The 24,135-nt window shown below is 63.0% G+C and overlaps 1 protein-coding gene across 1 annotated transcript in view; it reads left to right on the top strand.

Moving 5' to 3' along the window:
- The window catches only part of LOC137460650 (bromodomain-containing protein 4-like), a gene marked incomplete at its 5' end in the record, with an annotated part of 83,639 nt that extends 60,632 nt beyond the window's left edge, over positions 1-23,007 (top strand). Inside the window, 4 exon segments of the mRNA XM_068170854.1 lie at positions 4,486-5,223; positions 10,521-10,633; positions 15,118-15,279; positions 22,910-23,007. Of these exon segments, the coding sequence (XP_068026955.1) occupies positions 4,486-5,223; positions 10,521-10,633; positions 15,118-15,279; positions 22,910-22,921 (1,025 nt within the window).
- Positions 23,008-24,135: the final 1,128 nt, after the last annotated feature.

Below are 24,135 nucleotides of genomic sequence, written 5' to 3'. Positions count from 1 at the left end.
GAGGGCTGCAGGGGGGAGCTGCTGAGGGCCACAGAGGGGTCCCTGGGGGCAGATGCTGAGGGTCTCAGGGTGGTCCCTGGGGGGCAGATGCTGAGGCTGCAGGGGGGAGCTGCTGTGGGTCTCAGGGGGGTCCCTGGGGGGAGCTGCTGAGGGCTGCAGGGGGGAGATGCTGAGGGCTGCAGGGGGGTCCCTGGGGGGCAGATGCTGAGGCTGCAGGGGGGGAGCTGCTGTGGGTCTCAGGGGGGTCCCTGGGGGGAGCTGCTGAGGGCTGCAGGGGGGAGATGCTGAGGGCTGCAGGGGGGTCCCTGGGGGGCAGATGCTGAGGCTGCAGGGGGGAGATGCTGAGGGCTGTAGGGGGGTCCCTGGGGGGAGCTGCTGAGGGCTGCTGGTGGGGAGCTGCTGAGGGCTACAGGGGGGTCCCTGGGGGGGAGATGCTGAGTCTGCAGGGGGGAGCTGCTGAGGGCTACAGGGGGGTCCCTGGGGGGGGAGATGCTGAGTCTGCAGGGGGGAGCTGCTGAGGGTCTCAGGGGGTCCCTGGGGGGGCAGAAGCTGAGGCTGCAGGGGGGAGCTGCAGTGGGTCTCAGGGGGTCCCTGGGGGGCAGAAGCTGAGGCTGCAGGGGGGAGCTGCTGACAGTCGCAGGGGGGTCCATGGGGGGAGATGCTGAGGGCCACAGGGGGGGTCCCTGGGGGCAGATGCTGAGGCACAGGGGGGTCCCTGGGGGGCAGATGCTGAGGGCTCTAGGGGGGTCCCTGGGGGGCAGATGCTGAGGGCTCTAGGGGGGTCTCTGGGGGGGAGCTGCTGAGGGCTGGTGGGGGGGAGATGGTGAGGGTCTCAGGTGGTCCCTGGGGGGGAGATGCTGAGGGCTGCAGGGGGGAGCTGCTGAGGGCCACAGGAAGGTCCCTGGGGGGCAGATGCTGAGGCTGCAGGGGGGGAGCTGCTGTGGGTCTCGGGGGGTCCCTGGGGGGAGCTGCTGAGGGCTGCAGGGGGGAGATGCTGAGGGCTGCAGGGGGGTCCCTGGGGTCAGATGCTGAGGGCTGCAGGGGCGAGCTGCTGAGGGTCGCAGGGGGGTCCCTGGGGGGGAGATGCTGAAGCTGCAGGGGGGAGCTGCTGTGGGTCTCAGGGGGTCCCTGGGGGGCAGATGCTGAGGCTGCAGGGGGGAGCTGCTGTGGGTCTCAGGGGGTCCCTGGGGGGCAGATGCTGAGGCTGCAGGGGGGAGCTGCTGTGGGTCTCAGGGGGTCCCTGGGGGGCAGATGCTGAGGCTGCAGGGGGGGAGCTGCTGTGGGTCTCAGGGGGTCCCTGGGGGGAGATGCTGAGGGCTGCAGGGGGGAGCTGCTGAGGGCCACAGGGGGTCCCTGGGGGGCAGATGCTGAGGCTGCAGGGGGGAGCTGCTGTGGGTCTCAGGGGGTCCCTGGGGGGAGATGCTGAGGCTGCAGGGGGGAGCTGCTGAGGGCCACAGAGGGGTCCCTGGGGGGCAGATGCTGAGGCTGCAGGGGGGAGCTGCTGAGGGTCGCAGGGGGGTCCCTGGGGGGCAGATGCTGATGGCTGGTGGGGGGGAGATGGTGAGGGTGGAGGGGGGTCCCTGGGGGGCAGATGCTGAGGGTTGCAGGGGGGGCCCTAGGGGGGAGATGCTGAGGGTCTCAGGGGGGTCCCTGGGGGGAGCTGCTGAGGCTGCAGGGGGGAGCTGCTGAGGGTCTCAGGGAGGTCCCTGGGGGGCAGATGCTGAGGCTGCAGGGGGGAGCTGCTGAGGGTCTCAGGGGGGTCCCTGGGGGGCAGAAGCTGAGGCTGCAGGGGGGAGCTGCTGAGGGCCACAGGAGGGTCCCTGGGGGGCAGATGCTGAGGGCTGCAGGGGGGGAGCTGCTGAGGGCCACAGGAGGGTCCCTGGGGGGCAGATGCTGAGGGCTGCAGGGGGGAGCTGCTGAGGGCCACAGGAGGGTCCCTGGGGGGCAGAAGCTGAGGCTGCAGGGGGGAGATGCTGAGGGCTGCAGGGGGGTCCCTGGGGGGCAGATGCTGAGGCTGCAGGGGGGGAGCTGCTGAGGGTCTCAGGGGGTCCCTGGGGGGCAGATGCTGAGGCTGCAGGGGGGAGCTGCTGAGGGCCACAGGAGGGTCCCTGGGGGGCAGATGCTGAGGCTGCAGGGGGGGAGCTGCTGAGGGCCACAGAGGGGTCCCTGGGGGGCAGATGCTGAGGGCTGCAGGGGGGAGCTGCTGAGGGCCACAGGAGGGTCCCTGGGGGGCAGAAGCTGAGGCTGCAGGGGGGAGATGCTGAGGGCTGCAGGGGGGTCCCTGGGGGGCAGATGCTGAGGCTGCAGGGGGGGAGCTGCTGAGGGTCTCAGGGGGTCCCTGGGGGGCAGATGCTGAGGCTGCAGGGGGGAGCTGCTGAGGGCCACAGGAGGGTCCCTGGGGGGCAGATGCTGAGGCTGCAGGGGGGAGCTACTGAGGGCTACAGAGGGGTCCCTGGGGGGCAGATGCTGAGGCTGCAGGGGGGGGCTGCTGAGGGTCGCAGGGGGGTCCCTGGGGGCAGATGCTGAGGCTGCAGGGGGAAGCTGCTGAGGGCCACAGAGGGGTCCCTGGGGGGCAGATGCTGAGGCTGCAGGGGGGTCCTTGGGGGACAGATGCTGAGGCTGCAGGGGGAAGCTGCTGAGGGTCTCAGGGGGTCCCTGGGGGCAGATGCTGAGGCTGCAGGGGGGAGCTGCTGAGGGCTACAGAGGGGTCCCTGGGGGGAGCTGCTGAGGGCTGCAGGGGGGAGATGCTGAGGATCGCAGGGGGGGTCCCTGGGGGGCAGATGCTGAGGCTGCAGGGGGGGAGATGGTGAGGGTGGAGGGAGGTCCCTGGGGGGGAGATGCTGAGGGCTGCAGGGGGGAGCTGCTGAGGGCCACAGGGGGTCCCTGGGGGGGAGATGCTTAGGGCCACAGGGGGGTCCCTGGGGGGAGATGCTGAGTGCTGCAGGGGGGAGATGCTGAGGGCCACAGGGTGTTCCCTGGGGGGCAGATGCTGTGGCTGCAGTGGGGGGCTGCTGAGGGTCTCAGGGGGTCCCTGGGGGGGAGCTGCTGAGGGCTGTAGGGGGGTCCCTGGGGGGGAGATGGTGAGGGTGGAGGGAGGTCCCTGGGGGGCAGATACTGAGGGTCTCAGGGGGGTCTCTGGGGGGGAGCTGCTGAGGGCTGCTGGGGGGGAGATGGTGAGGGTGGAGGGAGGTCCCTGGGGGGGGAGATGCTGAGGGTCTCAGGGGGGTCCCTGGGGGGAGCTGCTGAGGGCCGCAGGGGGGAGCTGCTGAGGGTCTCAGGGGGTCCCTGGGGGGCAGAAGCTGAGGCTGCAGGGGGGAGCTGCTGAGGGTCTCAGGGGGTCCCTGGGTGGAGCTGCTGAGGGCTGCAGGGGGGAGTTGCTGAGGGCTGCAGGGGGGTCCCTGGGGGGCAGAAGCTGAGGCTGCAGGGGGGAGATGCTGAGGGCTGCAGGGGGGTCCCTGGGGGGCAGATGCTGTGGCTGCAGGGGGAAGCTGCTGTGGGTCTCAGGGGGTCCCTGGGGGGAGCTGCTGAGGGCTGCAGGGGGGAGCTGCTGAGGGCCACAGGGGGGTCCCTGGGGGGCAGATGCTGTGGCTGCAGTGGGGGGCTGCTGAGGGTCTCAGGGGGTCCCTGGGGGGGAGATGCTGAGGGCTGCAGGGGGGAGCTGCTGAGGGTCTCAGGGGGTCCCTGGGGGGCAGAAGCTGAGGCTGCAGGGGGGAGCTGCTGAGGGCCACAGGAGGGTCCCTGGGGGGCAGATGCTGTGGCTGCAGTGGGGGGCTGCTGAGGGTCTCAGGGGGTCCCTGGGTGGAGCTGCTGAGGGCTGCAGGGGGGAGATGCTGAGGGCTGCAGGGGGGTCCCTGGGGGGCAGAAGCTGAGGCTGCAGGGGGGAGATGCTGAGGGTCGCAGGGGGGTCCCTGGGGGCAGATGCTGAGGCTGCAGGGGGGAGCTGCTGTGGGTCTCAGGGGGTTCCTGGGGGGAGCTGCTGAGGGCTGCAGGGGGGAGCTGCTGAGGGCTGCAGGGGGGTCCCTGGGGGGAGCTGCTGAGGGCTGCAGGGGGGTCCCTGGGGGGCAGATGCTGAGGCTGCAGGGGGGGAGCTGCTGTGGGTCTCAGGGGGTCCCTGGGGGGAGCTGCTGAGGGCTGCAGGGGGGCGCTGCTGAGGGTCTCAGGGGGGTCCCTGGGGGGGAGATGCTGAGGGCTGCAGGGGGGTGCCTGGGGGGCAGAAGCTGAGGCTGCAGGGGGGAGCTGCTGAGGGCTGGTGGGGGGGAGATGGTGAGGGTGGAGGGGGGGTCTCTGGAGGGGGGGAGCTGCTGAGGGTCTCAGGGGGGTCCCTGGGGGGAGCTGCTGAGGGCCGCAGGGGGGGAGATGGTGAGGGTGGAGGGGGGGTCTCTGGAGGGGGGGAGCTGCTGAGGGTCTCAGGTGGGGGTCCCTGCAGACCACCCCCCGTTGCTGACCCCCCCCTCCCCCCCCCCTTGCCTCCCCCTCTCCCCGCAGCTTTGCACAACGCTCTGCCTCAGCAGCCCTCCCGGCCCAGCAACCGCGCGGCGGCGCTGCCCCCCAAGCCCCCTCGCCCCCCGGCCGTGGCCCCGGCCCTGGGCCAGCCGCCGCAGCCTCTCCTGCCGCAGCCTCCCCTGCCCCAGCCGCCCCAGGTCCTCCTGGAGGACGAAGAACCTCAGCCGCCGCCGCCTCCGCCGCCGCCGCCTCCGCCGCCGCCTCACCACGGCCTGCCTCTGAGCGCCAGCCAGATGCAGCTCTACCTGCAGCAGCTGCAGAAGGTCCAACCTCAGACTCCTCTTCTCCCTTCAGTGAAGGTCCAATCGCAGCCTCCTCCGCCGCAGCCTCCTCCTCCTCCTCCTCCTCCCCCGCCGCCGCCTCCTCCCCAGCCGCCGCAGCAGCAGCAGCCGCAGCAGCCGCAGCAGCCGCAGCCTCCCCCGCAGCCTCCGCTGCCGCCCTCGGCGGTGCAGCAGCTGCAGCACCAGGCCCAGCCGCAGCCTCCGCCGCCGCCGCCGCCGCCCCGGGCCCTGCACATGCAGCCCATGGCCTTCGCGGCTCACCTGCCGCAACCGCAGCCTCCTCCCCCGGCGCCGCCGCAGCCGCAGCAGCCGCAGCCGCAGCAGCAGCCGCAGCAGCAGCACCAGGCGGCGCCGCCGCAGCCGCAGGCGGCCAAGCCCCAGCAGGTCATCCAGCACCACCCCTCGCCGCGCCACCACAAGCCCGACCCCTACGCCGCCGGTGAGCGCCGAGGCCGGGGCGGGGAGGGTTAGGGGTGGAGGGGACAGGGAGGGCTGGAGGGCTGCAGGTAAGTGGGGACTGAGCTGGGGGTGGGAGCAGCTCAAGGGCTTGAGGGGGTTGAGGGGCTGAGGCCTACAACCTTGGACCTCCTACCTTGGACCTCCAACCTTGAGGACCTCCAGCCTGGGAGGAGCTCAAGGAGCTCAGGTTTGGAGCATCTCAAGGCCTTGAGGGTCTGAAGGGTCTCAGGAGCTGACCTCCAACCTTGAGGACCTCCAACCTTGGAGGAGCTCAAGGAGCTCAGGCTTGGAGCATCTCAAGGCCCTGAAGGTCTGAAGGGTCTCAGGAGCTGATCTCCAGACTTGGGCCTCCAACTTTGAGGACCTCCAACCTTGAAGCAGCTCAAGGAGCTCAGGCTTGGAGCATCTCAAGGTCTTGAGGGGCTCAAGGGTCTGAGACCTCCAACCTTGGACCTCCAACCTTAGAGGAGCTCAAGGAGCTCAGGTTTGGAGCATCTCATGGCCTTGAGGGGCTCAAGGGTCTGAGGAGTTGAGGTCTGGGTTGACCTCCAACCTGGGATGAACTCAAGGAGCTCAGGCTTGGAGCATGTCATGGCCTTGATGGTCTCAAGGGGCTGAGACTTCCAACCTTGGACCTCCAACCTTGGAGCAGCTCAAGGAGCTCAGGCTTGGAGCATCTCAAGGCCTTGAGGGTCTCAGGGGTCTCAGGAGCTGACCTTCAGCCTTGGAGGACCTCAAGGAGCTCAGGTTCAGAGCATCTCAAGGTCTTAAGGGTCTGAGGTCTGGGAGCAGCTCAAGGAGCTCAGGTTTGGAGCAGCTCAAGGTCTTGAGGGTCTCAAGGGTCTGAGACCTCCAACCTTGAGGACTTGAAACCTTGTAGGAGCTCAAGGAGCTCAGGTTTGGAGCATCTCAAGGTCTGGAGGGGCTCAAGGGTCTGAGACCTCTAACCTTGGACCTCCAACCTTGGAGGAGCTCAAGGAGCTCAGGTTTGGAGCACCTCAAGGTCTTGAGGGGCTCGAGGGTCTGAGATCTCCAAGCTTGGACCTCCAGCCTTAGAGGAGCTCAAGGAGCTCAGGCTTGGAGCATCTCAAGGCCTTGAGGGTCTCAAGGGTCTCAGGAGGTGACCTCCAGCCTGGGAGGGGCTCAAGGAGCTCAGGCTTGGAGCATCTCAAGGTCCTGAGGGTCTCAGGGGTCTCAGGAGCTGACCCCCAGCCTTGGACCTCCAACCTTGAGGACCTCCAACCTTGGAGCAGCTCAAGGAGCTCAGGCTTGGAGCATCTCAAGGTCTTGAGGGTCTCAAGGGTCTAAGATCTCCAACCTTGGACCTCTAACCTTGGTGGAGTTCAAGGAGCTCAGGCTTGGAGCATCTCAAGGCCTTGAGGCTCTCAAGGGTCTGAGACCTCCAACCTCGGACCTGCAACCTTGAGGACCTCTAACCTTGGACCTCCAACCTTGGAGGAGCTCAAGGAGCTCAGGCTTGGAGCATCTCAAGGCCTTGAGGGTCTGAAGGGTCTCAGGAGCTGGCCTCCAACCTGGGAGGAGCTCAAGGAGCTCAGGCTTGGAGCATCTCAAGGCCTTGAGGGTCTCAAGGGCCTGAGACCTCCAACCTTGAGGTCCTGAAACCTTTGAGGACCTAAAGCAGTTGAGGTTTGGAGCATCTCATGGCCTTTAGGGGCTCCAGGGTCTGAGACCTCCAACCGTGGGCCTCCAACCTTGGAGGAGCTCAAGGAGCTCAGGTTCAGAGCATCTCAAGGTCTTAAGGGTCTGAGGTCTGGGAGCAGCTCAAGGAGCTCAGGTTTGGAGCATGTCAAGGTCTTGAGGGTCTCAAGGGGCTGGGGCCTCCAAGCTTGGACCTCCAACCTTAGAATAGCTCAAGGAGCTCAGGCTTGGAGCATCTCAAGGCCTTGAGGGTCTGAAGGGTCTCAGGAGCTGATCTCCAACCTTGGAGGAGCTCAAGGGGCTAAGGCTTGGAGCATCTCAATGTCTTGAGGGTCTCAAGGGTCTGAGGAGCTGAGATTTAGGTTGGCCTCCAACCTTGGAGGAGCTCAAGGGGCTCAGGTTTGGAGCATCTCAATGTCTTGAGGGTCTCAAGGGGCTGAGGGTCTCAAGTGTTTGAGGGCTTCCAACCTTGGAGGAGCTCAAGGAGCTCAGGCTTGGAGAATCTCAAGGCCTTGAGGGTCTCGAGGGTCTCAGGATCTGACCTCCAGCCTTGGACCTTCAACTTTGAGGACCTCCAACCTTGAAGCAGCTCAAGGAGCTCAGGTTTGGAGCATCTCAAGGTCTTGAGGGGCTCAAGGGGCTGAGGAGCTGAGGTCTGGGTGGGACTCCAGGCTGGGAGAAGCTCAAGGAGTTCAGGCTTAGACTATCTCAAGGTCTTGAGGGTCTCAAGGGTGTGAGACCTCCAACCTTGGACCTCCAACCTGGGAGGAGCTCAAGGAGCTCAGGCTTGGAGCATCTCAAGGCCTTGAGGGTCTCAAGGGTCTAAGATCTCCAACCTTGGACCTCCAGCCTTGGAGGAGCTCGAGGAGCTCAGGTTCAGAGCATCTTAAGGTCTTAAGGGTCTGAGGTCTGGGAGGAGCTCAAGGAGCTCAGGTTTGGAGCAGCTCAAGGTCTTGAGGGGCTCAAGGGGCTGCGGGGCTGAGGTCAGGGTTGACCTCCAACCATGAAGGAGCTCAAGGAGCTCAGGCTTGGAGCATCTGAAGGCCTTGAGGGTCTGAAGGGTCTGAGACCTCCAACCTTGGACCTCCAACCTTGGAGCAGCTCAAGGAGCTCAGGCTTGGAGCATCTCAAGGCCCTGAGGGTCTGAAAGGTCTCAGGAGCTGACTTCCAGCCTTGGACCTCCAACCTTGAGGACCTCTAAACTTGGAGGAGCTCAAGGAGCTCAGGCTTGGAGCATCTCAAGGTCTTGAGGGTCTCAAGGGTCTGAGACCTCCAACCTTGGACCTCCAACCTTGGAGGAGTTCAAGGAGCTCAGGTTTGGAGCATCTCAAGGACTTGAGGGTCTGAAGGGTCTCAGGAGCTGACCTTCAGCCTTGGAGGAGCTCAAGGGGCTAAGGTTTGGAGCATCTCAAGGTCTTAAGGGTCTGAGGTCTGGGAGGAGCACAAGGAGCTCAGGTTTGGAGCATGTCAAGGTCTTGAGGGGCTCAAGGGTCTGAGACCTCCAACCTTGGACCTCCAACCTTGGAGCAGCTCAAGGAGCTCAGGCTTGGAGCATCTCAAGGTCTTGAGGGGCTCAAGGGGCTGAGACCTCCAACCTTGGACCTGCAACCTTGAGAACCTCTAACCTTAGACCTCCAACCTTGGAGGAGCTCAAGGAGCTCAGGTTTGGAGCACATCAAGGTCTTGAGGGGCTCGAGGGGCTGGGGCCTCCAACCTTGGACCTCCAACCTTGGACCTGCAACCTTGAGAACCTCTAACCTTAGACCTCCAACCTTGGAGGGAGCTCAAGGAGCTCAGGCTTGGAGCATCTCAAGGCCTTGAGGGTCTCAGGGGTCTCAGGAGCTGACCTCCAGCCTTGGAGCAGCTCAAGGAGCTCAGGCTTAGAGCATCTCATGGCCTTGAGGCTCTCAAGGGCCTCAGGAGCTGACCTCCAACCTTGGAGGACCTCAAGGAGCTCAGGTTTGGAGCATCTCAAGGTCTTGAGGGGCTCAAGGGGCTGAGACCTCCAACCTTGGACCTCCAGCCTGGGAGGAGTTCAAGGAGCTCAGGTTTGGGGCATCTCAAGGACTTGAGGGTCTCAGGAGCTGACCTCCAGCCTGGGAGGAGCTCAAGGAGCTCAGGCTTGGAGCATCTCAAGGCCTTGAGGGTCTCAGGAGCTGACCTCCAACCTTGGACCTCCAACCTTGGAGGAGCTCAAGGAGCTCAGGCTTGGAGCATCTCAAGGTCCTGAGGGCCTCAGGAGCTGACCTCCAACCTTGGAGCAGCTCAAGGAGCTCAGGCTTGGAGCATCTCAAGGCCCTGAGGGTCTGAAGGGCCTCAGGAGCTGACCTCCAACCTTGGAGGAGCTCAAGGAGCTCAGGTTTGGAGCTTCTCAAGGCCTTGAGGCTCTCAAGGGCCTCAGGAGCTGACCTCTAACCTTGGAGGACCTCAAGGAGCTCAGGCTTGGAGCATCTCAAGGTCTTGAGGGGCTCAAGGGTCTGAGACCTCCAACCTTGGACCTCCAACCTTGGAGCAGCTCAAGGAGCTCAGGCTTGGAGCATCTCAAAGTCCTGAGGGCCTCAGGAGCTGACCTCCAGCCCAGGAGGGGCTCAGGGAGCTCAGGCTTGGAGCACCTCAAGGTCTTGAGGGTCTCAAGGGTCTGAGACCTCCAACCTTGGACCTTCAGCCTGGGAGGAGCTCAAGGAGCTCAGGCTTGGAGCATCTCAAGGTCTTGAGGGGCTCAAGGGTCTGAGACCTCCAACCTTGGACCTACAACCTTGGAGCAGCTCAAGGAGCTCAGGCTTGGAGCATCTCAAGGCCTTGAGGGTCTGAAGGGCCTCAGGAGCTGACCTCCAGCCTGGGAGGAGCTCAGGGAGCTCAGGCTTGGAGCATCTCAAGGTCTTGAGGGGCTCAAGGGTCTGAGACCTCCAACCTTGGACCTCCAGCCTGGGAGGAGCTCAAGGAGCTCAGGTTTGGGGCATCTCAAGGACTTGAGGGTCTCAGGAGCTGACCTGCAGCCTGGGAGGAGCTCAAGGAGCTCAGGTTTGGAGCATCTCAAGGCCTTGAGGGTCTGAAGGGCCTCGGGAGCTGACCTCCAGCCTGGGAGGAGCTCAAGGAGCTCAGGCTTGGAGCATCTCAAGGTCCTGAGGGTCTGAAGGGTCTCAGGAGCTGACCTCCAGCCTTGGACCTCCAACCTTGAGGACCTCCAACCTTGGAGGAGCTCAAGGAGTTCAGGCTTGGAGCATCTCAAGGTCTTGGGGGTCTGAAGGGTCTCAGGAGCTGACCTCCAACCTTGGAGGAGCTCAAAGAGCTCAGGCTTGGAGCATCTCAAGGCCTTGAGGGTCTGAGGTCTGGGAGCAGCTCAAGGAGCTCAGGCTTGGAGCATCTCAAGGCCTTGAGGGTCTGAAGGGCCTCAGGAGCTGACCTCCAGCCCAGGAGGGGCTCAGGCAGCTGAGGCTTGGAGCCTCCCAACCCCTCTGAGCAGCTCCATCCAGGCCCTCCCTCCCGCGGCGCTCCTCGGGGCTGGGCTGTGGGGGCCTGGGGCGGGGCCGGGGCGGGGCCGGGGCGGGGCTGGGCGGTGCCAAGGGCTTGTACTGACCTCTTGCCCCCCCTCCCCCCCCCTCCCCCCCTTGTCCCCAGGTCACCTGAGGGAAGCTCCTTCCCCTCTCATGATGCATTCCCCACAGATGCCGCAGTTCCAGGCTCTGGTCCACCAGTCGCCCCCCCAGCAAAGCCTCCAGCCCAAGAAACAGGTAACCAGGGGCCAGAGGTGGCCACCCAGGGCCAGCAGTGGCCACCCAGGGCCAGCAAGGGTCATCAATGCCCAGCAGGGGCCACCAATGCCAATCGATGCCCAGCAAGGGGCACCAAGGACCAGCAGTGGCCACCAGGGGGCAGCAAGGGGCAGCAGTGGCCACCAAGGGCCAGCAAGGGTCAGCAGTGGCCACCAAGGGCCAGCAAGGGGCAGCAGTGGCCACCAAGGGCCAGTAAGGGACATCAGTGGCCAGCAAGGGGCAGCAGTGGCCACCAAGGGCCAGCAAGGGTCAGCAGTGGCCAGCAAGGGGCAGCAGTGGCCACCAAGGGCCAGCAAGGGCCAGCAAGGGCCAGCAGTGCCCAGCAAGGGCCATGAAGGGGCAGCAGTGGCTACTAAGGGCCAGCAGTGGCCACCAAGGGCCAGCAAGGGTCAGCAGTGGCCAGCAAGGGGCAGCAGTGGCCAGCAAGGGCCAGCAAGGGCCAGCAGTGCCCAGCAAGGGCCATGAAGGGGCAGCAGTGGCTACTAAGGGCCAGCAGTGGCCACCAAGGGCCACCAATGCCCAGCAATGCCCAGCAAGGGCCACCCAGGGCCAGCAGTGGCCACCAATGGCCACCAAGGGCCAGCAAGGGTCATCAATGCCCAGCAAGGGCCAGCAGTGGCCAGCAAGGTTCAACAAGGGCCAGCAGTGGCCACCAAGGGCTAGCAGGGGCCAGAGGTGGCCACCAAGGGCCAGCAAGGGTCAGCAATGCCCAGCAGGGGCCACCAAGGGCCATGAAGGGGCAGCAGTGGCCACCGAGGGCCAGCTGTGGCCACCCAGGGCCAGCAGTGGCTACCAAGGGCCAGCAGTGGCCACCAAGGGTCAGCAGTGGTCACCAAGGGCCAGCAAGGGGCAGCAGTGGCCACCAAGGGCCAGCAGGGGCCACCAAGGGCCAGCAAGGGTCAGCAGGGGCCAGCAAGGGTCACCAAAGGGCCAGCAAGGGCCAGTAATGCCCAGCAAGGGCCATGAAGGGGCAGCAGTGGCCACCAGGGGGGCAGCAGTGGCCAGCAAGGGCCAGCAGTGGTCACCAAGGGCCAGCAAGGGGCAGCAGTGGCCAGAAGTGGCCAGCAAGGGTCAGCAGTGGCCAGCAAGGGCCAGAAGTGGCCAGCAAGGGTCAGCAGTGGACAGCAAGGGCCAGCAGGGGCCACCCAGGGCCAGCATTGGCTACCAAGGGCCAGCAATGCCCAGCAAGGTTCAACAAGGGCCAGCTGTGGCCACCAAGGTTCAGCAGTGGCCAGCAAGGGTCAGCAAGGGCCAGAAGTGGCCAGCAAGGGCCATGAAGGGGCAGCAGTGGCCACCAAGTGGCAGCAAGAGTCAGCAGTGGCCACCAAGGGCTAGCAGTGGCCAGCAAGGGTCAGCAAGGGCCAGCAAGGGCCAGCAAGGGGCATCAGTGGCTACCAAGGTCCATCAGTGGCCACCAAGGGCCAGCAAGGGGCAGCAGTGGCCACCCAGGGCCAGCAGTGGCTACCAAGGGCCATCAAGGGGCAGCAGTGGCTACTAAGGTCCAGCAGTGGCTACCAAGGGCCAGCAAGGGTCAGCAGTGGCCACCAAGGGCCAGCAGGGGCCACCCAGGGCCACCAATGCCAATCGATGCCCAGCAAGGGTCAGCAATGCCCAGCAAGGTTCAACAAGGGCCAGCAGTGGCCACCAAGGGCTAGCAGGGGCCAGAGGTGGCCACCAAGGGCTAGCAGGGGCCAGAGGTGGCCACCAAGGGCTAGCAAGGGTCAGCAATGCCCAGCAGTGGCCACCAAGGGCCAGCAAGGGTCAGCAATGCCCAGCAGTGGCCACCAAGGGCCAGCAAGAGGCAGCAGTGGCTACCAAGGGCCAGCAGTGGCCACCCAGGGCCAGCAGTGGCTACTGAGGGCCAGCAGTGGCCACCCAGGGCCAGCATTGGCTACCAAGGGCCAGCAATGCCCAGCAAGGTTCAACAAGGGCCAGCTGTGGCCACCAAGGTTCAGCAGTGGCCAGCAAGGGTCAGCAAGGGGCAGCAGTGGCCAGCAAGGGCCAGCAGTGGCCACTAAGGGTCACCAAGGGCCAGCAGTGGCCAGCAAGGGTCAGCAGTGGCCACCAAGGGCCAGCAGTGGCCACCAAGGGCCAGCAAGGGGCAGCAGTGGCCAGCAAGGGGCAGCAGTGGCCAGCAAGGGCCAGCAGTGGCCACCAAGGGCCAGCAGTGGCTACCAAGGGGCAGCAGTGGCCACCAAGGGCCAGCAGTGGCCACCAAGGGCCAGCAGTGGCTACCAAGGGCCAGCAGTGGCCACCAAGGGCCAGCAGTGGCCACCAAGGGCCAGCAGTGGCTACCAAGGGCCAGCAGTGGCCACCAAGGGCCAGCAAGGGGCAGCAGTGGCCACCAAGGGGCAGCAGTGGCCACCAAGGGCAAGCAAAGGCCACCAAGGGCCAGCAGTGGCCAGCAAGGGCCAGCAGTGGCCACCAAGGGCCAGCAAGGGGCAGCAGTGGCCACCAAGGGCCAGCAAGGGGCAGCAGTGGCCACCAAGGGCCACCAGGGGCCACCAAGACCCACCAGTGGCCACCAATGGGCCACCAATGGCCACCAGGGGCTACCAGTGGGCTGCCAAGGGCCACCAGGGGCCACCAAGAGCCTACCACTGGCCACCAAAGGGGTACCAAGGCCCACCAGGGGCCACCAAAGGGGCACCAAGAGCCCACCAGGGGCCACCAAGGGCCATCAGGGGCCACCAAGAGCCAGCAGTGGCTACCAATGGCCACCAAAGGGCCTTCAGGGTCCAGCAGTGGCCAGCAAGAGGCCACCAGGGGCCACCAAAGGGCCACCAGTGGCTACCAATGGCCACCAAAGGGCCTTCAGGGTCCACCAATGGCCTTCAGTGGCCACCAAGGAGCTACTAGGGGCCACCAAAGGGCCACCAGGGGCCACCAAAGGGCCACCAGTGGCTACCAAAGGGCCACCAGGGGTCACTAAAGGGCCTTCAGTGGCCACCAAGAGCCACCAGGGGCAAGCAAGACTCACCAGTGGCCAGCAAGAGGCCACCAGGGGCCACCAAAGGGCCACCAGTGGCTACCAAAGGGCCACCAAGAGCCAGCAGGGGCTACCAATGGCCACCAAAGGGCCTTCAGGGTCCACCAAAGGGCCTTCAGTGGCCACCAAAGGGCCACCAGGGGCCACCAAAGGCCCACCAGTGGCTATCAGAGGGCTGCCAAAGGCCACCAATGGCCACCAAAGGGCCTTCAGTGGCCACCAAGGAGCCACCAGTGGCTACCAATGGGCCACCAATGGCCATCAGGGGCCACCAAAGGGCCACCAGTGGCCACCAAGAGCCACCAATGGCCACCAAAGGGCCTTCAAGGTCCATCAGTGGCTACCAGAGGGCTGCCAAGGGCCACCAGTGGCCACCAAAGGGCCTTCAGGGTCCACCAGTGGCTACCAATGGCCACCAAAGGGCCTTCAGTGGCCACCAAGGAGCCACCAGTGGCTACCAGTGGCCACCAAAGGGCCTTCAGTGGCCACCAAAGGGCCACCAGGGGCCACCAAAGGGCCTTCAGTGGCCACCAAGGAGCCACCAGGGGCCACCAAAGGGCCACCAGGGGCAACCCAAGGCCCACCAGGGGCCACCAAAGGGCCTTCAGTGGCCCCCAAGGAGCCACCAATGGCTACCAATGGCCACCAAAGGGCCTTCAGGGGCTACCAGGAGCCACCAAAGGGCTGCAAAGGGCCACCAGGGGCTCCCAAAGGGCCTTCAGGGGCCACCAAGGAGCCACCAGTGGCTACCAATGGCCACCAAAGGGCCTTCAGGGGCCACCAAGGAGCCACCAGGGGCCACCAAAGGGCCACCAGGGGCCACCAAAGGGCCTTCAGGGTCCACCAGTGGCCACCAAGGAGCCACCAGGGGCTCCCAAAGGGCCTTCAGGGTCCACCAATGGCCTTCAGTGGCCACCAAGGAGCCACCAGTGGCCACCAAAGGGCCTTCAGGGTCCACCAATGGCCACTAGAGGCTACCAAAGGGCCACCAGGGGCTCCCAAAGGGCCTTCAGGGTCCACCAAAGGGCCTTCAGGGTCCACCAAAGGGCCACCAGGGGCCACCAATGGCCACCAGGGGGCCACCAAGGAGCCACCAGTGGCTCCCAATGGCCACCAAAGGGCCTTCAGGGTCCAGCAGTGGCCAGCAGGGGGCAGTAATGGCCAGCAGTGGCTCCCAATGGCCACCAAAGGGCCTTCAGTGGCTCCCAATGGCCACCAAAGGGCCTTCAGTGGCCAGCAGGGGGCAGTAATGGCCAGCAGGGGGCAGCACTCCCTGCAGGAGCTCTCCGGCTTGGGAGCTGGGGGTGGGAGGTGAGGGTTTGGGGGGGGGGAGGGTCTTGGGTGGGTGGGGGGTGGGGTTTGGGAGGTGGGGAGGGGGGCGGGGCCCGGGGGGGGAGGGGGCGGAGCAGCCCCTGAGGCCCCGCCCCCCCTGCCCCGCCCCCCCCCCCCGCAGGAGCTGCGCGCGGCGGCGCCGCCGGCCCTGGCGGCCAAGGAGGAGAAGCTGCCGGCGGGGCGGCGGCGATGCGCGGCGAGGCCTTCAGCCCCCCCCTGCGCCAGGAGCCTCCCCCCAAGCACCCCGACGGCCCCAAGGCTGCCCAGCACCTGCCCCCCCAGCGTGAGTGCGGCCCGGGGGGGAGGGGGGCAAATAAGGGGCAGCAGGGGGTGGGAAGGGGCAAAAAAGGGCAGGGAGGGGCAGAAAAGGGCAGGAAGGGGCAACTAGAGGCAGGAAGGGGCAGCAAGGGGTGAGAAGGGGCAAATAAGGGGTGGGAAGGGGCAGCAAGGGGTAAGAAGGGGCAAATAAGGGGCAGGAAGGGGCAGAAAAGGGCAGGAAGGGGCAACTAGAGGCAGGAAGGGGCAATAAGGGGCAGCAGGGGGTAAGAAGGGGTAAGAAGGAGCAGCAAGGGGTAAGAAGGGGCAAAAAATGGCAGGAAGGGGCAACTAGGGGTAGGAAGGGGCAAGAAGGGGCAGCAAGGGGTAAGAAGGGGCAGCAAGGGGGTAAGAAGGGTAAGAAAAAGGGCAGGAAGGGGCAACTAGAGGCAGGAAGGGGCAATAAGGGGCAGCAAGGGGTAAGAAGGGGCAATAAAGGGCAGGAAGGGGCAACTAGGGGTAGGAAGGGGCAATAAGGGGCAGCAAGGGGTAAGAAGGGGCAATAAAGGGCAGGAAGGGGCAACTAGAGGCAGGAAGGGGCAATAAGGGGCAGCAAGGGGTAAGAAGGGGCAATAAAGGGCAGGGAGGGGCAACTAGAGGCAGGAAGGGGTAATAAGGGGCAGCAAGGGGGAAAAAAGGGGCAGCAAGGGGTAAGAAGGGGCAAATAAGGGGCAGGAAGGGGCAACTAGGGGTAGGAAGGGGCAATAAGGGGGCAGCAAGGGGTAAGAAGGGTAAGAAAAAGGGCAGGAAGAGGGGCAACTAGGGGTAGGAAGGGGCAATAAGGGGCAGCAAGGGGTAAGAAGGGGCAAAAAAGGGCAGGAAGGGGCAACTAGGGGTAGGAAGGGGCAATAAGGGGCAGCAAGGGGTAAGAAGGGTAAGAAAAAGGGCAGGAAGGGGCAACTAGAGGCAGGAAGGGGCAATAAGGGGCAGCAAGGGGTAAGAAGGGGCAAAAAAGGGGCAGGAAGGGGTAAAAAAGGGGCAGCAAGGGGTAAGAAGGGTAAGAAAAAGGGCAGGAAGGGGCAACTAGGGGTAGGAAGGGGCAATAAGGGGCAGCAAGGGGTAAGAAGGGGCAAAAAAGGGGCAGGAAGGGGCAACTAGGGGTAGGAAGGGGCAATAAGGGGCAGCAAGGGGTAAGAAGGGTAAGAAAAAGGGCAGGAAGGGGCAACTAGGGGCAGGAAGGGGGCAATAAGGGGCAAATAAGGGGCAGCAAGAGGTAATAAAGGGCAGGAAGGGGCAACTAGGGGCAGCAAGAGGCAATAAGGGGCAGGAAGGGGCAACTAGGGGCAGCAGGGGGTAAGAAGGGGCAGCAAGGGGTAAGAAAGGGCAAAAAAGGGCAGGAAGGGGCAACTAGGGGTAGGAAGGGGCAAATAAGGGGCAGCAAGGGGTAAGAAGGGGCAAAAAAGGGGCAGGAAGGGGCAACTAGGGGTAGGAAGGGGCAGCAAGGGGTAATAAGGAGCAGCAAGGGGCAAATAAGGGGTAGCAAGAGGTAATAAGGGGCAGGAAGGGGCAGCAAGGGGTAAGAAGGGTAAGAAAAAGGGCAGGAAGGGGCAACTAGAGGCAGGAAGGGGTAATAAGGGGTAATAAGGGGCAGCAAGGGGTAATAAGGGGCAAAAAAGGGCAGGAAGGGGCAACTAGGGGTAGGAAGGGGCAATAAGGGGGCAGCAAGGGTAAGAAGGGGCAGCAAGGGGTAATAAAGGGCAGGAAGGGGCAGCAAGGGGTAAGAAGGAGCAGCAAGGGGGTAAGAAGGGGCAGCAAGGGGGGAAGAAGGGGCAGGAAGGGCAAATAAAGGGCAGGAAGGGGCAACTAGAGGCAGGAAGGGGCAGCAAGGGGCAAATAAAAGGCAGCAAGAGGTAATAAGGGGCAGGAAGGGATAAGAAGGGGCAGCAAGGGGTAAGAAGGGGGTAAGAAGGGGCAGCAGGGGGCAACTAGGGGCAGGAAGGGGTAAAAAGGGGCAGGAAGGGGTAAGAAGGGGCAGCAAGAGGTAATAAGGGGCAGGAAGGGGTAAGAAGGGGCAAAAAAGGGGAGGAAGGGGCAACTAGAGGCAGGAAGGGGCAGCAAGGGGCAAGAAGGGGCAGGAAGGGGTAAGAAGGGGCAAAAAAAGGGCAGGAAGGGGCAACTAGGGGTAGGAAGGGGCAACTAGAGGCAGGAAGGGGCAGCAAGGGGCAAGAAGGGGCAGGAAGGGGGTAAGAAGGGGCAAAAAAGGGCAGGAAGGGGCAACTAGGGGTAGGAAGGGGCAGCAAGGGGCAAATAAGGGGCAGCAAGGGGTAGGAAGGGGGCAACTAGAGGCAGGAAGGGGGCAGCAAGGGGTGAGAAGGGGCAGCAAGGGGTAAGAAGGAGCAGCAAGGGGTAAGAAGGGGCAAATAAGGGGCAGGAAGGGGCAGCAGGGGGTAATAAGGGGCAGGAAGGGGCAACTAGAGGCAGGAAGGGGCAGCAAGGGGTAAGAAGGGGCATTAAGGGGCAGGAAGGGGCAATAAGGGGCAGCAGGGTGTAATAAGGGGCAGCAAGGGGTAATAAGGGGCAGCAAGGGGCAAATAAGGGGCATTAAGGGTCAATAAGGGGCAGGAAGGGGGCAACTAGGGGCGGGAAGGGGTAAGAAGGGGCAGCAAGAGGTAATAAAGGGCAGGAAGGGGCAAGTAGGGGTAATAAGGGGCATTAAGGGTCAATAAGGGGCAGAAAGGGGTAAGAAGGGGCAGCAAGGGGTAAGAAGGGGCAAGTAGGGGCAGCAAGGGGTAATAAGGGGCAGGAAGGGCAAATAAAGGGCAGGAAGGGGCAGCAAGGGGTAAGAAGGGGGCAGGGAAGGGGCAACTAGGGGCAGGAAGGGGCAGCAAGGGGTACTAAGGGGCAGCAAGGGGCAAACTAGGGGCATTAAGGGACAGCAAGGGGCAATAAAGGGCAGCAAGGGGCAAATAAGGGGCAGCAAGAGGTAATAAGGGGCCAGGAAGGGGCAATAAGGGGCAGCAAGGGGTAAGAAGAGGCAAAAAAGGGCAGAAAGGGGCAACTAGGGGCAATTAAGGGGCTGGAAGGGGCAAATAAGGGGGCAGCAAGGGGTAATAAGGGGCAGCAAGGGGTAAGAACGGGGCAAAAAAGGGCAGGAAGGGGCAACTAGGGGTACTAAGGGGCAGCAAGGGGCAAATAAGGGGCAGCAAGGGGTAGGAAGGGGGCAACTAGGGGCAGGAAGGGGTAAGAAGGGGCATTAAGGGGTACTAAGGGTCAATAAGGGGCAGCAAGGGGCAACTAGGGGCATTAAGAGACAGCAAGGGGGCAATAAAGGGCAGGAAAGGGCAGCAAGAGGTAATAAGGGGCAGCAAGGGGCAAATAAGGGGCAGGAAGGGGGCAACTAGGGGGTAATAAGGGGCAGGAAGGGGCAACTAGAGGCAGGAAGGGGCAATAAGGGGCAGCAGGGTGTAAGAAGGGGCAGCAAGGGGTAATAAGGGGCAGCAAGAGGCAACTAGGGGCAGGAAGGGGCAACTAGGGGCATTACGGGGCAGCAAGGGGCAATAAAGGGCAGGAAGGGGTAAAAAGGGGTAGCAAGAGGTAATAAGGGGCAGGAAGGGGCAATAAGGGGCAGGAAGGGGCAACTAGGGGCAGCAAGAGGCAATAAGGAGCAGGAAGGGGCAATTAGGGGCAGCAAGAGGCAATAAGGGGCAGGAAGGGGCAATTAGGGGGCAGCAAGAGGCAATAAGGGGTAGGAAGGGGCAATTAGGGGCAGCAGGGGGTAAGAAGGGGCAGCAAGGGGTAAGAAGGGGCAAAAAGGCAGGAAGGGGCAACTAGGGGCAGGAAGATGCAATAAGGGGCAGGAAGGGGTAATAAGGGGCAGCAAGGGTTTAGAAGGGGCAGCAAGGGGTAAGAAGGGGCAAAAAAGGGCAGGAAGGGGCAGCAAGGCCTAATAAGGGGCAGCAAGGGGCAATAAGGGGTAATAAGGGCCAGTAAGGGTAAATAAGGGGCAGCAGGGGGTAATAAGGGGCAGCAAGGGCAAGTAAGGGGCAGCAAGGGGTAATAAGGGGCAGCAGGGGCAATAAGGGGCAGCAAGGGCAAATAAGGGGGCAGCAAGGCCTAATAAGGGGCAGAAAGGGGCAATAAGGGGCAGCAAGGGACAATAAGGGGTAGCAAGGGGCAATAAGGGGCAGCAAGGGCAAATAAGGGGCAGCAAGGGGTAATAAGGGGTAGCAAGGGGCAATAAGGGGCAGCAAGGGCAAGTAAGGGGCAGCAAGGGGTAATAAGGGGCAGCAGGGGGCAATAAGGGGCAGCAAGGGCAAATAAGGGGCAGCAAGGCCTAATAAGGGGCAGAAAGGGGCAATAAGGGGCAGCAAGGGACAATAAGGGGTAGCAAGGGGCAATAAGGGGCAGCAAGGGCAAATAAGGGGGCAGCAAGGGGTAATAAGGGGTAGCAAGGGGCAATAAGGGGCAGCAAGGGCAAATAAGGGGCAGCAAGGGCAATTAAGGGACAATAAGGGGCAATAAGTGGCAGCAAGGGCAAATAAGGGGCAGCAAGGGGTAATAAGGGGCAGGAAGGGCAAGTAAGGGGTAATAAGGGGCAGTAAGGGGCAATAAGGGGCAGGAAGGGCAAGTAAGGGGTAATAAGGGGCAGTAAGAGTCAATAAGGGGGCAATAAGGGGCAGGAAGGGCAAGTAAGGGGTAATAAGGGGCAGTAAGAGTCAATAAGGGGCAGCAAGGGGCAATAAGGGGCAGCAAGAGGTAATAAGGGGCAGCAAGGGGCAATAAGGGGTAGCAAGGGCAAATAAGGGATAGCAAGGGGCAATAAGGGGCAGCAAGGGGTAGCAAGGGGCAGCAAGGCCTAATAAGGGGCAGCAAGGGGCGATAAGGGGTAATAAGGGCCAGTAAGGGTAAATAAGGGGCAGCAGGGGGGTAATAAGGGGCAGCAAGGGCAAGTAAGGGGCAGCAGGAGGTATAAGGGGCAGCAAGGGCAAATAAGGGGCAGCAAAGGTCAATAAGGGGCAATAAGGGCAATTAAGGGGCAATAAGGGGCAGCAGGGGGTAATAAGGGGCAGCAAGGGCAAGTGAGGGGCAGCAAGGGCAATTAAGGGGCAATAAGGGGCAGCAAGGGGCAATAAGGGGCAGCAGGGGGTAATAAGGGGCAGCAAGGGCAAGTGAGGAGCAGCAAGGGCAATTAAGGGACAATAAGGGGCAGCAATAGGCAATAAGGGGCAGCAAGGGGTAATAAGGGGCAGCAAGGGCAATTAAGGGACAATAAGGGGCAATAAGGGGCGGAAAGGGGCAATAAGGGGCAGCAAGGGCAATTAAGGGACAATAAGGGGCAATAAGGGGCAGCAAGGGGTAATAAGGGGCAGCATGGGCCCCCATGGGCACCATGGTGGTGGTGGAGAACCACACTGAGGTCTTCTGGAGGGTCCTAACAACCTCTTAAGTGGTTGAGACCTCCTGGCTGGTGCCTCCTTGCCCTGGCTTCCTCTGGGGGACCTCAGCAGCCTCTGAGTGAGGTCTCCTGGAGGGTCCCAAGAGCCTCTGAGGTCTCCTGGAGGATCTCAGCAGCCTTTGAGGTCTTCTGGAGGATCCCAGCAGCCTCTGAGGTCTCCTGGAGGATCCCAGCAGCCTCTGAGGTCTTCTGGAGGATCCCAGCAGCCTCTGACTGAGGTCTTCTGGAGGGTCCTAACAACCTCTTAAGTGGTTGAGACCTCCTGGCTGGTTCCTCCTTGCCCTGGCTTCCTCTGGGGGACCTCAGCAGCCTCTGACTGAGGCCTTCTGGAGGGTCCCAAGAGCCTCTGAGGTCTTCTGGAGGATCCCAGCAGCCTCTAACTGAGGTCTTCTGGAGGATCCCAGCAGCCTCTGAGGTCTCTGGAGGATCCCAACAGCCTCTGAGGTCTTCTGGAGGATCCCAGCAGCCTCTAACTGAGGTCTTCTGGAGGATCCCAGCAGCCTCTGAGGTCTCCTGGAGGATTCCAACAGCCTCTGAGGTCTTCTGGAGGATCCCCAGCAGCCCTCTGACTGAGGTCTTCTGGAGGGTCCTAACCACCTCTGAGAGGTTGAGACCTCCTGGCTGGTTCCTCCTTGCCCTGGCTTCCCTCTGGGGGGACCTCAGCAGCTTCTGAGTGAGGTCTCCTGGAGGGTCCCAAGAGCCTCTGAGGTCTTCTGGAGGATCTCAGCAGCCTCTGAGGTCTCCTGGAGGATCCCAGCAGCCTCTAACTGAGGTCTTCTGGAGGGTCCTAACCACCTCTGAGTGGTTGAGACCTCCTGGCTGGTTCCTCCTTGCCCTGGCTTCCTCTGGGGGACCTCAGCAGCCTCTGAGTGAGGTCTCCTGGAGGATCTCAGCAGCCTCTGAGGTCTCCTGGAGGATCTCAGCAGCCTCTAACTGAGGTCTCCTGGAGGATTCCAACAGCCTCTGAGGTCTTCTGGAGGATCTCATCAGCCTCTAACTGAGGTCTTCTGGAGGGTCCTAACCACCTCTGAGTGGTTGAGACCTCCTGGCTGGTGCCCTCCTTGCCCTGGCTTCCTCTGGGGGACCTCAGCAGCCTCTGAGTGAGGTCTCCTGGAGGATCCCAGCAGCCTCTGAGGTCTCCTGGAGGATCTCAGCAGCCTCTGACTGAGGTCTTCTGGAGGGTCCTAACAACCTCTTAAGTGGTTGAGACCTCCTGGCTGGTGCCCTCCTTGCCCTGGCTTCCTCTGGGGGACCTCAGCAGCCTCTGACTGAGGCCTTCTGGAGGGTCCCAAGAGCCTCTGAGGTCTTCTAGAGGATCTCAGCAGGCCTCTGAGGTCTCCTGGAGGATCCCAGCAGCCTCTGACTGAGGTCTTCTGGAGGGTCCTAACCACCTCTGAGAGGTTGAGACCTCCTGGCTGGTGCCCTCCTTGCCCTGGGTTCCTCTGGGGGACCTCAGCAGCCTCTGAGTGAGGCCTCCTGGAGGATCTCAGCAGCCTCTGAGGTCTCCTGGAGGATCTCAGCAGCCTCTGAGGTCTCCTGGAGGATCCCAGCAGCCTCTGACTGAGGTCTTCTGGAGGGTCCTAACAACCTCTTAAGTGGTTGAGACCTCCTGGCTGGTTCCTCCTTGGCCTGGCTTCCTCTGGGGGCCCTCAGCAGCCTCTGAGTGAGGTCTCCTGGAGGATCCCAGCAGCCTCTGAGGTCTCCTGGAGGATCCCAGCAGCCTCTGAGGTCTCCTGGAGGATCCCAGCAAACCTCTAACTGAGGTCTTCTGGAGGGTCCTAACCACCTCTGAGAGGTTGAGACCTCCTGGCTAGTGCCTCCTTGCCCTGGCTTCCCTCTGGAGGACCTCAGCAGCCTCTGACTGAGGCCTTCTGGAGGGTCCCAAGAGCCTCTGAGGTCTTCTAGAGGATCTCAGCAGCCTCTGAGGTCTCCTGGAGGATCCCAGCAGCCTCTGAGGTCTTCTGGAGGATCTCAGCAGCCTCTAACTGAGGTCTCCTGGAGGATCCCAGCAGCCTCTGAGGTCTCCTGGAGGATCTCAGCAGCCTCTAACTGAGGTCTTCTGGAGGGTCCTAACCACCTCTGAGAGGTTGAGACCTCCTGGCTGGTTCCTCCTTGCCCTGGCTTCCTCTGGGGGACCTCAGCAGCCTCTGAGTGAGGCCTTGTGGAGGCCCCAGCAGGCTCTGGAGCAGTTCTCCTGTCTCAGGGCCGGAGCTGAAGCCGCTGGAGGGAGGCCGCGCGGTCATCAGACCCCCCGGAGCCGACCCCGACCCCGCCGGGGGTGCAGGAGAAGGAGAGGCAGAAGCAGGAGCCCCAAGACCCCTGTGGCCCCCAAAAAGGTACCAAAGCCCTGGCCAGAAATGGGGGGGAGGGGGGGAGGGGAGGAAGAGGAGGAGAAGACCCCCAGCTGGGGGCCAAACCCCCCTGGGTGCCTCACAAGCAAGATTGGGTGGTGGCCACCTCCGCATCTCCCCTCTGGAGCTGTCTGGTGGAGGTTGGGGAGGGGGAGGTGGGGTCCCAGCAGGCTGGAGGGGCAGGGGCAGATGCAGGGGGGTGTGGAGAAGCTCCAGAAGTGGCCCCAGGAGAGCTTCAGGAGGGTCTGCAGGGCCCTAGGTGCAGGGATCTGCAGGAGGAGGTCAGCTCCAAGCTGGGGGAGGAAGGGATGGAGAAGGAGCTGCATGCAGAAGGAGGTTCAAGAGGGTGGAGGTCCATGGAGAAGGAGGTCCATGGAGAAGGAGGTCCATGGAGAAGGAGGTCCATGGAGGTGGAGACCCATGGAGATGGAGAACCATGGAGGAGCTTCTTGGAGGAGCTCCCTGGAGAAGGAGTTCCATGGAGAAAGCTCCATGGAGAAGGAGCCTCATGAGGATGGAGATCTATGGAGGAGCTGCATGGAGAAGGAGCTCAATGGAGAAGGAGCTTCATGAGGATGGAGGATCCATGGAGGAAGAGCTCCATGGAGATGGAGTCTCATGGGGAGGGAGCTCAATGGAGAAGGAGCTCCATGGAGAAGGAGCTTCATGGAGAAGGAGCTCCATGGGGAAAGAGCTCCATGGTGAAGGAGCCTCATGGAGAAGGAGCCTCATGGAGAAGGAGCTCCATGGAGAAGGAGCCTCATGGAGAAGGAGCTCTATGGAGAAGGAGCTCTATGGAGAAGAAGCTCCATGGAGAAGGAGCCTCATGGAGAAGGAGCTCTATGGAGAAGGAGCTCCATGGAGAAGGAGCTCCATGGAGAAGGAGCCTCATGGAGAAGGAGCTCTATGGAGAAGGAGCTCCATGGAGAAGGAGCCTCATGGAGAAGGCGCTCCATGGAGAAGGAGCTCCATGAGGGTGGAGATCCATGGAGGAAGAGCTCCATGGAGAAGGAGCTTCATGGAGAAGGAGCTGCATGGAAAAGGAGCTCCATGAGGGTGGAGATCCGTGGAGGAAGAG

The sequence above is a fragment of the Melanerpes formicivorus genome, unplaced genomic scaffold (assembly GCF_026170545.1).
Source record: "Melanerpes formicivorus ecotype bairdi unplaced genomic scaffold, bMelFor1.0.p_v2 SCAF_684, whole genome shotgun sequence".
Taxonomy (NCBI): Eukaryota; Metazoa; Chordata; class Aves; order Piciformes; family Picidae; genus Melanerpes; species Melanerpes formicivorus.
This window is presented reverse-complemented; position numbering and strand designations above follow the sequence as displayed.